The sequence below is a fragment of the Mastigoproctus giganteus genome, chromosome 7 (genome assembly GCF_048544385.1).
Source record: "Mastigoproctus giganteus isolate SK-2022 chromosome 7, ASM4854438v1, whole genome shotgun sequence".
Taxonomy (NCBI): domain Eukaryota; kingdom Metazoa; phylum Arthropoda; class Arachnida; order Uropygi; family Thelyphonidae; genus Mastigoproctus; species Mastigoproctus giganteus.
In genome coordinates, this window is record NC_143581.1 from 30,438,034 (window position 1) to 30,455,876 (window position 17,843).

The following is a 17,843-nucleotide window of genomic DNA, read 5'->3' on the forward strand; positions in this document are numbered from 1 at the left end:
ATTTTGATTTTATGTTAAATACTGATTACGGCCTCTGTTGCCAAGTGTCAGGAGTGGGAGTGCAGTAGCACAAGCTCTTTGAGTAGATGAGGGTTCAAGCCCCTGACTTGAACGGTCAGGTCGATTTGCCACTCTGCACTGACCAGTGTGGCCGATTATGGTCCATTTCCCTGAACACGAATTGTTGAAGAGGCTTCCATCCTGCAGTGGATTGATAATGGCTGCAGTCGAAGTTGACTAATACATTTTAAAAATAACTGAAAATCAGTTTGTGTGATATGCTTTCACATTTGTATTGGAGCATTTTAGATCTGATAATGCAATAAGACATGGTATTTACCAATTTTTGACTGGTATTGGAGAAATGTTCTGTTTATACTCTGACATGACCACTAAGTCACAGAAGTTTACAACTAATCATTTTGATAACAAATACAATCATTAACTATATTTAGCAATTACACAGGCTTGAACATGGTCCACTCAAATGTGTGTGTGTGTGTGTGTGTGTGTGTGTGTGTGTGTGTGTGTGTGTGTGTGTGTGTGTGTGTGTGTGTGTGTGTGTGTGTGTGTAGTGTTTCACTCTCGTTCTTGGCACAGCCACTAGTCAGAGGAATTACAATCATTTTAATTATTTCAACAATGAGTTGAACCATAGTCCAGTCAAATGTGCTGCTTCGCTCTCACACTTGACCATTTGGTTACATCAGGCCTATATTGTGAGAAAGGCAGCTTTTTATAATGACCCATATTTTATATCTTAAAATTTTCAATTTTAAAAAACATTTGATTATTATTCAAAATATTGTTGTATAACTTTTTCATTTAATATCTAGGTATTCTTCCACTTGGTGTAATGAGCATTTTATCCATGTGAAAGCTATGAGAAAGGTATGTTTAAATAAAAAATAAAACTTAATTTAAATATGGGAATATCTATATTAATGCATATATATTAATATTTCAAAAAGGAAAAGTACACAGTTTAATTGGGTGTAACACTATATTTTATTTCCAAAAATGATTCAGCATTTAAAAAATACAAAGATTCATAAAGTAAAATTTTTCAGATTGAACCATTTTTTTAAAGTTGTTGAAGCACCACTTATAAAATCTGTGCAGACACTAGAAATAGGAACTTGGCATGAATGTTTATTTTAATGAAAGCTAATGTGTTTACAGAAGTAGGTTTTTCCCCTATACAGTTTACTCTAGCTTTCTTCATTCTTTAATTGGGCTGTGATGACAGGATTCAGCAGAGAATCTAGAACACCAACAGTTCTTAAGTAGTTCTGTTCTGTGGGAGTTTTACTTGCTTGTTGTAAACTGCAGTACCACGCACAGTAAAATTTACTTTATAACAATTCATATAGTTTAATTAGTGTCATTCTTATTTTGCATTAATTTGTTAATGAAACAAGCATCCTTTCTTCAACCACCAAAGTACCATTTACAGACTACAGACATAGTATCAAAGTGAACAGCAAAAAACAGTGGCAAAGAATATGGAGCGAGCAAACTTATAATAAACTTTTTCAAATTAAACCAGTTTTAAAGCAGTGGAAATACAGTGAAAGAGATGTCTAAAAAGAAGACATAACCCTTGCCAGGTTACGGATAGGGCACACATACCTAACCCATTCCTATCTACTTAAAGCCGAAGAACCACCTCATTGCAGTCAGTGCCATGTACAACAAACAGTTATACATTTCCTACTAGACTGTCCAGCCTTTATAAATGAAAGAAAAATAGCTTTTAGGTCAGTAACTAAAATTCAAGATGCTCTAGCTTTGGAAAACATTTTAAGTGAAGAAAATAATATAAGAGAAGTTTTTCACTACCTAAAATTAATAGGCTTATATAATCAGATTTAAAACACAAAAAAAATCACTACACATAGTAGTAGTAGTGGCATGTGATGCAAGAAAGCAAGTGTATGAGCTTATGCAGCATCAGCCAAAAAAAAAAAAAAAAAAAATACAAAACAATCCCCTCTAAAATGTTTGTCCAGTTCCTCCTTAAATGTATTTAACCTATCAATTTCCACAACGGCAGATGGAAGTTTGTTCCAGCAATTAACCACCCACTAGCTAAAGACAGATTTTTGCACATCTATTCTACATCTGTCCTTCCTCAATTTCAATTTATGCCCCCTTAGGTTCGTAATCTGAACAAGTGGAAGAATTCCATCAAAATTCAGCGTGCTCAACCCACTCAACCTTATACACCTCAATCAGATCACTTCACAGGTACCTAGTCTCCAGCTGCTGAAATTTACAGAACTTAAGCCTCTCCTGGTAAGAGGATCCCTTCATTCCCCTCACCAATCTTGTTGTCCTTCTCTGTACACGCTCAAGCAAATCTACGTCCTTCCTAAAATGAGGCCTCCAGACCTGCATGCAGTACTCAAGGCCTGGCCTCACCATTGCCTTATACAGAGGGACAATCACCTCCTTTTCCCTGCTAACAAAATTTCTGTATATCATTTACAATACCCCATGACCTGACTGCACAATTACTCCCAGATCTTTTTCATTTTCTACCACCTTAAGTGTAGTATCACACAGTTGGTACTTTTCTCTGGGGTTACTTCTACCCATATGCAACACTTTGCATTTGTCAATGTTAACTTCAGTTGTCACTTCTCAGGCCATCTGCCCAAATTTTTTCGATCCTGTTGCAGTAACACACTGCCATTATTGTCATTAACAACCCTACCAACCTTTGTATCATCTGCAAACTTCAACACTAAGCGTGATATACCTTCATCAATATCATTGATAAATATACAAAACAACAGTGGACCCAACACCGAACCCTGTGGGACTCCACTAATAACATTAGTCCACGAAGAGCAGTGTCCATTGCTTACCACCCTCTGTCTTCTCCCACTCAACCATCCTTTTATCCATTGTAGCAACTTACCCTTAATACCATTCTGCTCCATATTGTATAGTAGTCTTCCATGCGCAACAGTGTCAAAAGCTTTTCTGAAATCCAAGTATATGATATCAAAATTATTTTTTGCATCCAGTTCCTTTGTAACCTCAAATAGAAAGTGCCACGTGGCACTTTCTATTTGAGAATTGCCTGCTAAGCACTCTGTCACTATGGCTACCATCTGTTATTTATTGAATTTAGTTTCATGTGATTTTATTTTGTTTCCCAAGCTTAAAGTTCTCTTGAAAGATATGACAGATTTTCAATGACTGAAGAAATTATTCAGAATGTGAAATACGAATTATTATTAATTCTGAAAGAAACTTATCAGAAATTCTTCTAGAAGTTTTAGGCCTCTATAAATATATGGTCTGCTTTAAAATTTGGTAAACCTTCACTCTTAGCAACCTCTACAGCCCATTTTTGCAAATGCCAATAGTGCAGTGACGCTCTTTGTTTATCAAATTCAGAGGCAAGGAAAGAGTGTCAATAGTTTAATGATACTCTTTCCTTGCCTCTCTGAATATGCTAAACATAATTTTTGCTGTTTCTATGCTTCCTGATTTGCTTCTTCCCTTTTCCACGAATGCAACAATCTGGTTTACCTTGTTGAGGATGAGTATGTAATCCTCAATGTTTTGCTACTGCACTTTCAGTGGAGATGAATTATATGAATTAGTGCTGCAGTCTTGGCTGCTTTCTGGACTGGCACTTTCCTCCTGTTTCTTCCAAATCAGATACACTGCTGTCAGCATTAGACTCACACCACAATGTATCTTTTCCATCATAATAGCCTCACCAGTTATATGTTGTATCATAAAATCATAGGTGTATCAAGCAAGCCATTTGCTTATGGTGCCTGGATCTGCTTCTGTCACTTCAAACTCGTTTGTTACTTTTTCTTTCAAAGCTCTGTGATGGTATATGGATCACATATCTTCTGTACAGTTTTATTGCATGTGTGTAATGCAATATGGTCTTTTATTATGTCACCTTCATTGCAATAAATATTACCGTTGTCACTATGACATTCACTTGGTTCTTCACTGCATCTGCCCAATTATTTCCTTATTGGGCACCACACCTTTAAATATCCAAAAAGAAAACTGTCCTGAATGAGCTTTGAATATTTCTTGAATGGAATGTTTTGAATCTTGCACATGCACATGCCTTATCACAGTGTATCCTCAAACATCTCAGATGTTTTAAAAATCATTCACCAATTTTAAAATTGGCAATTTCTAAAGCAAATTTCAACTTGCTTGAAATTTGCTTTAGAAATTACATTGCCACTGCTACAGTAATATCTTAGAGCACCAGCTGCATGACACCTTGCATCACTGGGCAAGCTCTCATAGGAAATACTGATTATTTCTTAACTGTGTGCTTATCTTTCCAGGAATGAGTATTAGTGGGCATTGTTTACAGTGCTGACTTGTTGAACAGCATGATGCAGATTAATGCCATCCCAGTCATGCACAATAATCAGCATAATTTTAACATTCGCTGGTTCTCTTCTGAATTTTTTAAAAGAGAATATATTTTGTTCACATGCTTGCTGAAAACTATGGAAACATGCTTTCTTGTACGATTTCAACATTTATTCAAGAGTGCTGATCTTGCTTCGTAAATGTAGGATGGAATTCCTGCAACTTGCATTTCTCTGTCCAGCAGAATAACATTCCCATTTCATACAGTTATGAAATTGCAGCTACTGTACAACCATTGTGCCCTTTCATTTGCAGCCTAAGCCACAGGTTCTTCTATAAATGTGTGTGTACAGGACAGCATTGTCACTCCTTTTGATATTCTTAATTTATCCGCATGTAATTCATTGAGAAGGGGCTAAACAACAAAAGAATATTATGTAATAATATTCTTTTGAATTCTGAAAGCAAAATGAATGGCTCCTTAAATTCTTTTAGGATATAAGGGACTACTGATCATACTGCATAGTATGCAAAATTTTGGAGTTATATACTCTAAAGCAAACTGTTAACCATAGGTTAGTTATACAAATAATCATCACCAGACCCAGGATTAATTGCCTGCTCCTTCCAAAAGCAGCCCTTGTATACAAATTAACACGATCCTTTTGTAACTGTTATATAGCTTTTGGGAACAAATGATTATTTGAAGGAATGATTCTAAAATATTTACTTTTCTTAAATATGATATCATTACTCTAGAAAAGCCTTCTGTAGTTCTGGGAATCATGGGAAATTTCCATAATTGGTTATTTCCTTCTTGCTTGAATATAACACCAACCTATAATTATAGAAAAACTGTAATTGTGATGCATGCAGAAATTTATGCTATCCCATTTTTGGTGTGTGACTGAGGATAACTGCAGATGCTTGAGAAATTAGGCACAATGAAATTCATTCATTGTTGAAGACCATATTTCTTTTTGATTTCATCACAAGAATTTTTACAGTTAATATCATGTTTACTGCATTGCTTGATAGTAGTGAGATTAAATGAATTTCTTTAGAATAAAGAATAGTTGTCTATTATGGGCAGTGATATTAGCAATAAGATTTTTAGCTTTCAACCTGTAATTGGTGTGATGGTTTGTGTATTTAACAATCTTCTTTTCATTCTCGCTTTGTCCTTAAGTTATCTGAAACATATATTTCACATTATTTAAATTGTGTCTTTTGCATTGTATTTTTTGTTACATCATCAGTTTTCATGTAATCAGTAGTTTTAATGGGTGACTTGAAAGGCGGGGAGATTTTAGAATTTTTAAGGCTGTGGATATAATGGGTATCCAAAAGGCAATGAGACACTCTCTTCAGTGGAAAGTATATTTTATTTGTGTTTTTATAACTAACCATAACATTGTTATTTTTATGTTATTCTTTACAGTTTACAATTAATTTTTTAAAAATTTTGTTTTGATGTGTGTAAGAGAAAGTTGCAATTATGAAATATTTTGGAGATTACCAAAAGGATTTCTTATCCTCACCTAGGAAAAAATTGTTGATCATGTTCAGTGTAAATTGATAAAATAAGGTATGTTGTCTCATAAACTTGGAAAAGATCAATATTTCGAGCAAGGCTTTTGTGTGTGCCACAAGCTTTGTGTTTTCTAGACTTATATTACCAGTACAATAAAACAAAGTTTGATTGCACTGGAAGCAGGTGGGTGGCATGAAGTTGTTAATTTTTAAATTTTGATGTGTCAGGGAAGACACCTGATAAAATAAATTGTAGGAACTCAACATTGGAAGCCATTCAAATCTTTGCATTTATATTGCTAAAACCTTTAAGGTGTAATTCATTAGAAACTAGCAAATTATTTCTAAAATTGTTGTTTAATTATTGCCAAACATGTACAACAAACAAACTTCAAACATGTAATTCACCTTGGTAGTCTGGTCTGCCATCTAATATCAGTACAACACGTTGATGTTTTGCTTAAAATATAACATGATGTTTTGTTGAAAATGGTTTCTTTTGTAACGTAAGTGCTAACTAATCAGAGATATCAGCTGAATATATGTGAGAGAGAATTTAAAACTAAATTTATCAGATAGCAAATATAGAGTTTACCATTTGTAAACTAACTCAGTTGTGAACTTCAACATCACATGCGAACTTCAAGAATTCCATTGAAACTGATAGTTCTTTATATAATACAAGTATTGTCAATAATGAATTAGCTACAAATATATATATATATGCACACCAAGAAAAACATATTGTTTACTTAATTTTTATTAGTAATTCCATTCTTATTTCTGTTTTTTTGTTAGGTACGTGAGGTTCGACAACAGTTAAAAGATATAATGGTGCAACAGAAAATGAAATTGCTGTCTTGTGGCACAGACTGGGATATTATTCGAAAGTGTATCTGTTCTGCATATTTCCACCAAGCTGCTCGTCTAAAAGGTATTGGGGAATATGTAAATTGTCGAACTGGAATGCCCTGTCATCTTCATCCTACTAGTGCGCTCTTTGGAATGGGTTTCACACCAGATTATGTTGTGTATCATGAATTGATAATGACTGCTAAGGTATGTACTGGGCTTTTTATTTGTGTTTAATGCTTTAGGCAGATTAATAGAAAGTGTATTCTTCCATCCTTCACCACAAAGTCTGAGATGAAATGACTTTGTGCATCACATTCAGTATGTAGTGTAGCATACTTCTGGTTTTCTGTCAAGTTTTTCTGAATTTCAGTCATGTTGTTCCAGATTTCATTCAGGATTTTTTTTCTTTTTCCAATACATGTATTTGTTATGGCTTTAAAATGTGAATCTATCAAATTTATGTATGGACTGTAAACTACTGTTTCACACACACAGTATAGCTTATACCACATTCATATGCCTTTTAATAGTAATATGGTAAATGCAAGTTCATTTCTTTAAAAAAATCTCATGGTCTATAAAATTTTTGCTGTTGTATACTTGTGTAGTCTCATAAAATTAATTTTTCTAATTATTTTCTCTTGAAAAAATTATTGAGAATGCATGCAGTTGGATTTTTTTTTTTTGTTTTTTTTGTTTTTTCTGTTTTCTCAAAATGTATTGAGTCAGATATCCATTCTGAAATAAAAAAAAAATATTCCATTTCATACATTGAGAAAGTGTTAGTCTTAATTCAGAATGTTCTTCATATAATATCCTATGAATCATGCATTATTGGTACTCAGTTTTTGTGGTTATAAAGAGTTAGGTTATGATTTCTGTGGCATTACTTCAAATCTAAACAACAGCATTGGGTAACAAAAGCAAGTAGTAGTATATTCAAGATTGGAAAGAAATGGAATTCAGTTCATCCACCTCATGCAAAACATTAATCTGTTTCAGTTTAAAAAAAAAAAAAAGGCAATTTTCTATGACCAGGCTTCTAGTGGTAAGATTTTCTGAAAAAGGAAGGTTACTCTTACATTTATAAATATTGCATCACTGGGCATCAGCTATCAACTTGCTTAGTTCTGATTTTGATTTTAGATGATTTTACAAAGAGACATTTTTTGTACTATTTCTCCCAAATCAAAATCAACATAAAGTTTACAGGTAAAATTTTATGATTTCTCTACATAATTTTAAAGTTTTCTTTTTACCATCATTTGTTTAACATTTTTTAGTCAAAATTCAGTAGAACCCTGATTTATCAGCTAAAGATGGTGTTCATCCTAGTTATACCTTAGAGACAGCTTTTCTGGTTTGTCATACAAACTCAGTGTTGAACTGTGGGCACACTTATTTTTACTTGATAAATCAGGGCTCAGAGGAGGTTTGAAAATAAATTTTTTGATGCCTTTAGACATCATATAAGGGGGTATCAAAATGTTCATACCCTTACCTAGAAATAATAGCCCTAGAAAGATGAAACTTCACAAGAACTTTAATCCTTTTCTATGTACTCTCCATGTATAGTAACACATTTCTCTCATCTATGGATCAGTTGTTTAATGCCTTGATCATAAAAGTCTGCACTTTTTGCCTGAAACCACGATTCCACTTCATTGATGACTTCCTGAGATGAATCAAAGCAACATCCATGCAATGGTTTCTTTATTTCTCAAAACAAGAAGTCTGACGGTGCTCTGTCAGGAGAATAGGGTGGGTGCTGCAGTAGTTCGAAGCCACACTGGGCAACAAAGTAGGTGGTGGCAATGGCCATGTGAGCCGGTGCATTGTCTGACAGAAGACGGACAACTTTGGTTAACATTCCATGCCTTTTCACCTTCAAAGCATCGAGTAACGTTTTCAAAAGATTTCTGTAGTATTGTCCGGTAAGTGTGGAACCACAAGGTAAGTAATCTGTCAGGATAACCCTTTTCTGTCCAAAACACAGACAACATCACCTTCTTCGCAGATGGAGTGGTCTTTGCCTTTTTGGGAGGTGGGAAGGAGATGTGTTTCTACTGCATTGACATGTCTTTAATCTCTGGATCATACTGGTACACTCAGCATTTCATTTCTTCATCAATTTCCTGAGCTTTCTTTCCCTGCAAATGCAGGAACTTGATCATTGCTCGATACTCCACTTTGTCAACCATAGTGTCCTTCCTCAGATTCCAGGCTCCACCTGTAGTGTACGATCACCTATGGGAATGAAATTTCCCATGTTAGTTATTCAATATGTAGAAAACTTATATTAAAAACGGCATCTTCCTACTGATGTTTTATCTAGGTCAGGGTACAAACTTTTTGATACCTCCTTGTACATTGTAAATAAATCTGATGGATTAAGTACTGATTAAGTCATTGAAAGCAGACATTGTAGGAATAACGGAGACATGGTGTCACTCAGACATAAGTGATGCTGAATTTGAGTATGGGCAGTACGATGTATACAGGAAGGACAGACAGGGCAGGAGAGATGGGGGGATTATGCTCTTAGTTAAGAAAAATATTAAATCTAAGGCAGTGCATCCAGTTGACTTGGGTGAGGAGTGCAATGTTGAGTCAGTTTGGTGTGATATAAGCACTGGAAAAACAAAATTGAGAGTAGATGTGTGTTATAGGCCTTATAGCTATGATGAGTATACCAGACAGCAGTACACAGAAGTGGAGTGGGCCAGAAAATCAGAATGTCTCATAATGGGGGATTTTAACTTTCCAGATGTTGACTGGAATAACATTAGCATTAGTAGAGGCATATGATGCAAGAAAGAAAGCTTATATAGCATCAGCCAAAAAAATAAAAAAACTTCTGTTTCACCCATCCATACACTACAACGGTTTGTCGAGATGAGCCTTGAATTTATTTAAGCTATCAACTTCCACAACGACAGATGGAAGTTTGTTCCAGCAATCAACTGCCTGCTGACTAAAGGCATTCCCACATCTATTCTGCAACTGTCTTTCCTCAATTTGAATTTATGTCCCCTCAGATGTGGAATCTGAGCAAGAGGAAGAATCCCATCAGCATTGAGCTTGCTCAAACCATTCAAAGCCTTATACACTTCAATCAGATCACCTCACAGGAGCCTAGTCTCCAGATGCTGCAACTTGCAGAACTTAAGCCTTTCTTAGTAAGTGCACCCCTTTGTTCCTCTAACCAATCTTGTTGCCCTTCTCTGTACTCATTCTAGCAACTCTACATCCTTCCTAAAATGAGACCTCCAGACCTGTATACAAGTACTCAAGGTTTGGCCTGACCATTGCCTTATACAAAGGGATAATTACCTCCTTGTCTCTGCTAGAAAAATTCCTATATATCATTGACAAAACTTCATGACTTGCTCTGGCAGCCCGTCTGTACTGCTTAGAGAACTTCATATCTGACTGCACAATTACCCCCAAGTCTTTTTCATTCTCCACCTCCCTGAGTGTAGTACCACCCAGTTGGTACGTTTCTCTTGGGTTACTGCTACCCATATAGAGTACTTTGCATTTGCTGATGTTAACTTCAGTTGCCACTTCTCAGCCCATATTCCTAACTTTTCTAGATCCTGTTGCAGTAGCATACTGTCTTTACTGTCATTAACAACCCTGCCAATATTTGTATTGTCTGCAAACTTGGACATTAAGCCTGATGTACCTTCATCGATATCATTGATAAATACACAAAACAACAATCACTTAGCTCTCTGTTAGAGTTTAATAAACTTCTGGTATTCCCCTCCTTGAATAACTACTCGTGTGAATGTAGATGCAGAATACTCATTCAGTTTATCAGCTATTTGAGCAGGATCATCAGTAGTCAAACCATCTGTGTTAAGTGGACCAATCTGATTCATCCCCTTTCTTTTAGAGTTTACATAAGTAAAGAACTCTTTGCTGTTTTTCTTTGCATCCTTTGCCAAAGATTTCTTGTAATCTGCCTTCGCCTGTCTAGCTTCCTCTGTGACTTGATTACAGACTAGCTTATATCTGCCATAGACGTCTGTGTCGCTTGATAATTTATATGCATCCCATGCATTTTTATTCCCTGCCACAAGCCTCATTAATTCAACCGACATCCATTTAGGCCTGAACTTTGAACAGTATTTCTTAGTTGGTATGAAAAGCCTAGTAGTCTCCAAGATTAAGGCCCTGAAGGCTTCCCATTTAGAATTCACCATTGGTAACATCATCAGTTGATCCCACTGTATAGAATTTAAAAACTGAGACCACTGTAGTCAACTTTACGAAAACAAAAACCCTTCTCTTTACCCTTGATGGTAGTTACATCTTTAAGTAAATCCCACACCAGTACACTGTGATCACTGTCACCTAGTGGTTCCTTTGTCTGCAAATTCTTGATGCATGAATAATTACTGCTGATAATCCAATGAAGGGTGTGACTCCCTCTTGTTGCCTCTCTAACATGCTGTTGTAAAAAACAATCCTCCAATAAATCCACAAAAGTCTTGCTAGCATGCAAATGACCAACCCACAAGTTCCAGTCAATATCTGGAAAGTTAAAATCCCCCATTAGAAGACATTCTGATTTACTGGCCCATTCTATTTCTCTGCACAACTGTTCATTGTACTCATCAGAGTCATTAGGCCTATAACATACTCCTACTCTCTCATTTTCCCTTTCCCAGTGTTTGTCATCCAAACAGACTCAACATTGCACCGTCCACCCATGTTAACTGGATGCACTTCCTTAGATTTTATATGTTTCTTAACTAACAGCATAACCTCTAATCCCTTTCTACCCTGTCTGTCCTTCCTGTACACATTGTACTCCCCAAATTCCAATTCTGCACTGCTTATATCTGTGTGACACCATGTCTTTGATATCCCAACAATATCTGCCTTTAATGTCTTGATCAGCACTTCAAATTCATCAATTTTATTTACTAATTTTTGGGTTGATCATCACACACACTAGCAAGACTTTTGTAGATTTCTTGGATGACTGTTTTCCACAGCAGCATGTTAGAGAAGCAACAAGAGAAAGCAATGTGATGAGAATACCAGAATAAGAGGAATGGCTGTGATGAGGATACCAGACAGCTGTACACAGAAGTAGAGTGGGCCAGCAAATCAGAATGTCTCATAATGGGGGATTTTAACTTTCCAGATGTTGACTGGAACTTTTGGGTTGATCATCACACCCACTAGCAAGACTTTTGTAGATTTCTTGGATGACTGTTTTCTACAGTATCATGTTAGAGAAGCAACAAAGAATACTCTTGATCTCGTTATCAGCAGTGATTCTTCATTCATTAAGAATGCGCAATTAAAAGACCCACTAGATGACAGTGATCACAGTACTGATGTGGAATTTAATTAAAGACATAACTACTTTCGAGGGTAAAGGGAAAGGCTTTTGCTTTCATAAGAGTGACTACAGAGATCACAGACAATTGTGTGCAGCGGGACCAACTGATGATGTTACCAACAGCAAATTCTAAATGTCTAAATGGGAAACATTCAGAGAAGTAATCAAAGAAGATACTAGGCTTTTCATACCAACAAAGAAATACTGTTCAAGGCTTAGACCTAAATGGATGAACTATTGAGACATGTGGCAGAGAAGAAAAGTATATGGAATGCATATAAATTATCAGGTGATACAGAAGCCTATGGTAGATATAAATTAGTCTATAACCAAGTCACAAAGGAGGTTAGACATGCTAAGGCAGACTATGAGAAGTTTATGGCAAAGAATTCATTGCTTATATTAACAGTAGAAGGAAGGAGTTGAATCACCTTGGACCACTTGACATTTATGGATTAACTGTTGATTCCCTGCTCAGGTTGCAGACAAATTGAATATGTATCTTACATCTACATTGACACATGCGAAATTTTTTAGGGTAAGGGATGCCAGAAGTTTATCAAACTGTAACAAGGATCTAAATGACTTTGTGATAACTGAAAGGAAGGTGGAGGAGAAATTTTTTTAATAAGGAGCTAAATGACTGTGATAATTGAAAGGAGTGGACATAAAAAGTCACTGGGGTAAATGGAATCTATCCAATTATATTAAGGGAGGCAGCAAAAGAGATAAGTAAACCCTTGATCATAATTATGAGAGCATCCTTGAATTCAGAGGAGGTCCCTGTGGACTGGAGAAGTGTGGATATATACCAATTCATAAAGATCTGAAGGTGACATGATTAATTACAGACCTATTATCTTAACATCTGTTTCAGTATAAATAATGCAATTACTGGTTAAAGAAGTAATGCAGGATAATTTGGACAGGCATACAATTATACTGCAATCACGGCATGGATTTGTCAAGGGGTGGTCCTGTCTAACCAATCTGATAGGTTACTATGATGCAGTGCCCAAGGAACTGGATGCAAAAAATAATTTTGACATCATATACTTGGATTTCAGGAAGGGTTTTGATACCATTGCACATGAAAGACTGCTGTACAAAGTGGAGCAATGTGGCATTAAGGGCAAGCTACTTCTATGGATAAAGGGATGGTTAGGTGGAAGAAGACAGAGTAGTTATCAGTGGGCACTGCTTTCGTGGACTAATGTTATTAGTGGAGTTCCCCAGGGTTCGGGGCAGGGTCCATTGTTGTTTTCAATATTTATTAATGAAGGTATGTCAGGCTTAATGTCTAAGTTTGCAGATGATACAAAGGCCACTCAGCAGTGTGAGCTACTGCAACAAGACAAAGGAAAATTGGGTTGATGGGCTGAGAAATGACAGTTGAAGTTTAACATTGACAAATGCAAGGTACTTCACATGGGTAGCAGTAACTGCAGAGTAACTTATCAATTGTGTGGTACTATATGCAGAGTAGTGGAGAATGAAAAAGACCTGGGGGTAATTGTGCAGTCAGACATGAAATTCTCTGAGCAGTGTAGATATACTGCCAGGACAGCTCATAGGGTTTTGTCAATGATATACAGATACTTTACAGGTGCCTCTGTAGCCAGGTGGGCAGGAGCAGCAGTGCGCAGTACACACTTCTTAATTAGATCGGGGTTCGAGCCCGTGACCACCAAATATGGAGGATGCGGAAAGGTCAGGGAATGACCACTGCATATCCCCGGAACAATATGGCTTTAGTTGCTAATGCTCCTTAAAAAAAAAAAAAAATAAATAACAATAACAGATACTTTTCTATCGAGGATAAGCAGGCGATTATCCCTTTGTATACAGGTCTGGAGGCCTAACTTTAGGAAGGATGTAGATCTTCTGGAACAGGTGCAGAGAAGGGCAACTAGGTGAAGGATACAAAAGGGCACTCTTATGTAGAAAGGCTTCAGTTCTTCAGATTGCAGTGTCTTGTGACCAGGCACCTGTGGGGAGATATGATTTAGGTGTTTAAAGTCTTGACTGGATTGAGTAAGCTGAATGTTAATGGTATTCTTCCACTTACTGAGATTACACACAAGGGAACATAATTCAAGTTGAGGAAGCATGGTTGCAGGATAGATGTGCCAAAATTTGCCTTCAGTCAGCAGGTGGTTGATTGTTGGAACAGGCTTCTATCTGTTGTTGTGGAAGCGAATGGGTTGAATAAATTCAAAGAACTAGATAAATTCTTGGAGGGTACAGATGGGTGAATTGTGTTTTTTTTTTTTTTTTTTTTTTTTGTAAATGTTATATAAGCTTGCTTTCTTGCATCATTTGCCATTACTACTGCTACTACCAATATTGAAATCATACAGACAATAGCAAGCAACTTTCTCATTGATAAAAAAGCAGTTGAGCAGACAAATTTTTTAAAGTTAGATATCATAAAATTGTACTTATAGCCTTTTAATCAATTTTGACAGCTTAAGTTCATGAGAAATAAACCACAAAAGGTTTTAGCATAAAGTCTCCTATAACAACAAACTAAGAGAGTTAATAAATGAAGTACATTATGTGACACACCTCTCAGGTTCTTAACATTTTAGAACATTTTTTCCCTAATGCAAAAAGAGCCCTAGAATGTTAAATTTTCAATAGCTAATATTATGCAATTAAATAATAATAAAAAAAGAAAAAAAAAAAGAATTTTAGAACATATAAATGAAAATAACTTTAAAATATGTTTTATTGTGTTTCCTAATGACATGCTCATTTATATTATTAATTTGGAAGAAATGTTACAGAATGCATTCTTGCTGAAAGCCTCATCTATATTAAAAGTTGTTTGGATTCTGATTCCAAAAGTTGGTGGTCTTATGTACATAGTCTTTAGCTCAAGCCCTTGAAGTTAGTTTGTCTCTTGTTAGAAAAAGTTTCTCAAAATCATCCATCCAGAATTTAGCATTAAGACAGTTCATAAATAAACAGATACATTATTTAAAATGTACTTAAAATAAACTTGAATACCATAGATATATGTTGTATATCATAAAAGGGTTAATAACTGAAAATTGCACTTTTTTTTTTTTTTTCTCTTTTCCCATGTCTTAGAGCCTCATAGTTACCAAGCTGTGTGGCTTAAATATTCAAATTCTTTCTTCATGTGGGTGTCCTTTTTGCTAGTCTCACCAGATACATGATACACGTGGTATGTATAGTTCCTGTTAGTAGAGCATCTACTGATCTGAAAAAATAACATTAAAAAATATACAATCTGTTTGAAAAACTGGAAATGAAGCTAAACGTATATACAGTCACTCCCCGATTTATGTAAGGGTTGTATTCCACAGAACTCTACGTAAGTTGAATTGAATCGGAGGCGCCTCTGTAGCCAGGTGGGAAGGAGCAACAGTACGTAGCACATGCTTCTTGATTAGACCGGGGTTTGAGCCTGTCACCACCAAATACGGAGGCTGCGGAAAGGTCAAGGAATGACCACCGCATATTTCCGGAGCAATATAGCCTTAGTTGCTAATGCTCCTAAAAAAAAAAAACACCCAAAAAAAAAAAAGTAAGTTGAATTTTACATGAGTCAGAATTTCCCTAAATTCTTATGCAGCACTCGCAACTATGCATGCTGAATTTGATCGAAGTAAAAAAGAAATGTTCATTGAACATGTAAATAGAATTATTTATTCAATCTTTTTATCTCATGCGCAGGAAAAATTACAAAAATTTCAAAATTATAAAATTACAAAAAGAGAGATGAGACAGGCATAATGTCAGCAAGTTTTACATTTCGAGCATCGTTGCCAGAATTAACTCTCCAGCTGATAAGCACACCACTGCAGAAGTTGAGGGCTGTGGAGATTTAGAAGGGGTTTTTTTCCAACACATCACAAAATTTCTCTGCCTCTGTAGAATTGGCACTGGTGACTTCACCACATATTTTAATGTTTGGGAAACCAGCACAATGCTTGAACCTATTAAACCGCCTGTTGCTTGCCACGAACTTGGCTTGGGGTTTTGCCATACTTATCCTTAATATCTTCATAAATACTTTTTGCTTTTGCTTGAATGGCCATTGGACTCAGAGGCACTCGCTTCTGAATCTGATTTTCTATCCATATTATTAATAGCTTTCCCATCATTAGCACCTGAATGCTGTTTTGTTTGTTATTTGGTTTTTAGGAGCATTAGCAACTAAGGCCATATTGCTCCTGGAATATGTGGTGGTAATTCCCTGACCTTTCTGCATCCTCCGTATTTGGTGGTGACGGGCTCGAACCTCAGTCTAATCAAGAAGCGTGTGCTACGCACTGCTGCTCCTTCCCACCTAGCTACGGAGGTGCCCCCGCTGTTTTGTGATCACTGTTGATCTTAAATGCGTTGATCCTTTAACATGTTCTTTTATATGCGCACTGTCCCTTAAAATAGTATTCATTGTTGAAACAGCGAGACCTAATTCCTGTGTGCAATAGATGAAAAACTTTGTCCTGCTTCGTACTACTTAATTAAACATCTTCATTTCTAAATCAATTTTGTTTTGTTTCCTAGCACTGCCAGCACTTTCCGCTGGTTGCTTTCCCTTCACCATTGTAATAAGTAAATAGGAATGAAGAGAAGATTCCAAAAATTTATTTATGTTTTTATATGATTGAAGATTTCAGTGAAGGGGAACTCATTTTACCATAATACTGTAACATAAAAACCCACTTATCGCAAATGCAATAAGATAGAGTTTACTACCGTTTTATAATAGATTGCGCTAACAGAAAAGCCCAATAAACCGGAAAGTGCAAATTGTTTTTGTTGTTTTATGGTGGTGACCTTCAGAAATGTGTTTTAGAAAAATATCACAAAGGCGTTCAGAATTGATTCTTATAACAGAACATATGATAACGATGAAAGAGTAGGGCAATTTCCATTATAAAAATTACCTTTTAGAGAGATAAATAGTTATATAGCAAAAATTTCAACTTCTGAGGTCTTGGAACAAATTACTAAAAAAACAATGTGTTATTGGGTTCACATTGCAATGTTTTCATGATACCTGTAGTTTAAATTCCACTTTTATTGCCAGAAATTCTGACCTCTGTTTCAACTTGACAAGAATAGTTAAGAGATTTGTTGCCTTTTTGGATTAATTTAGCACAGGTAAGTAGATGCATTGGTGAGCTCCCTGCGATGTTGATTTTCTAAGCATCAACATTTATTTGTCAAATTATATTAAATTTATTTTATAAATGTAAAATCGTTTTAATTTTTTTTTATTACAAGTGCTTAGCATAAAATTTCTTTATGTAGTTGGCAAAAACATTTCGTGGTACGAGGTATGGATCAATAAGGGAAGGGTATTGATTTTGATAGCTTCTGGATCAGCTCTCATGTGGCACATGATGCATTTCAAACAGTATGTAACACATTTCAGGAAAAAGTTGATGATCCTTGCCTTATATAGTAGGATTGTGAATCCTTATATAGTAGGATTATATTTTTCATAGTGAACTTGATCTCTAGATAGTCTGTGGATATTTCAAGCAGCCTTCTTTTCTGATACCACTTTCATCAATTCTTTGGTCACCAGGTTTGGTTTCCATCTTGTGCTATATCTTTTCGAAGTATGAAACAATGTATAACATCCAAAGTTATTTTTTGAAATATTTCCCATTTTGCATGGGTATTGCTTCGAAATTTCAGCTGAAGCAGCTGAATTGAATTCAGATTATGTCTGAGA

General features: G+C 35.7%; 1 protein-coding gene across 1 annotated transcript in view; it reads left to right on the forward strand.

Moving 5' to 3' along the window:
* The window catches only part of Prp16 (ATP-dependent RNA helicase l(1)G0007), a 226,447-nt gene that overhangs the window by 182,698 nt on the left and 25,906 nt on the right, over nt 1-17,843 (forward strand). The window contains exons 20-21 of the mRNA XM_090377598.1: nt 837-891; nt 6,703-6,963. Of these exons, the coding sequence (XP_090233724.1) occupies nt 837-891; nt 6,703-6,963 (316 nt within the window). The remainder of the gene's footprint in view (nt 1-836; nt 892-6,702; nt 6,964-17,843) is intronic.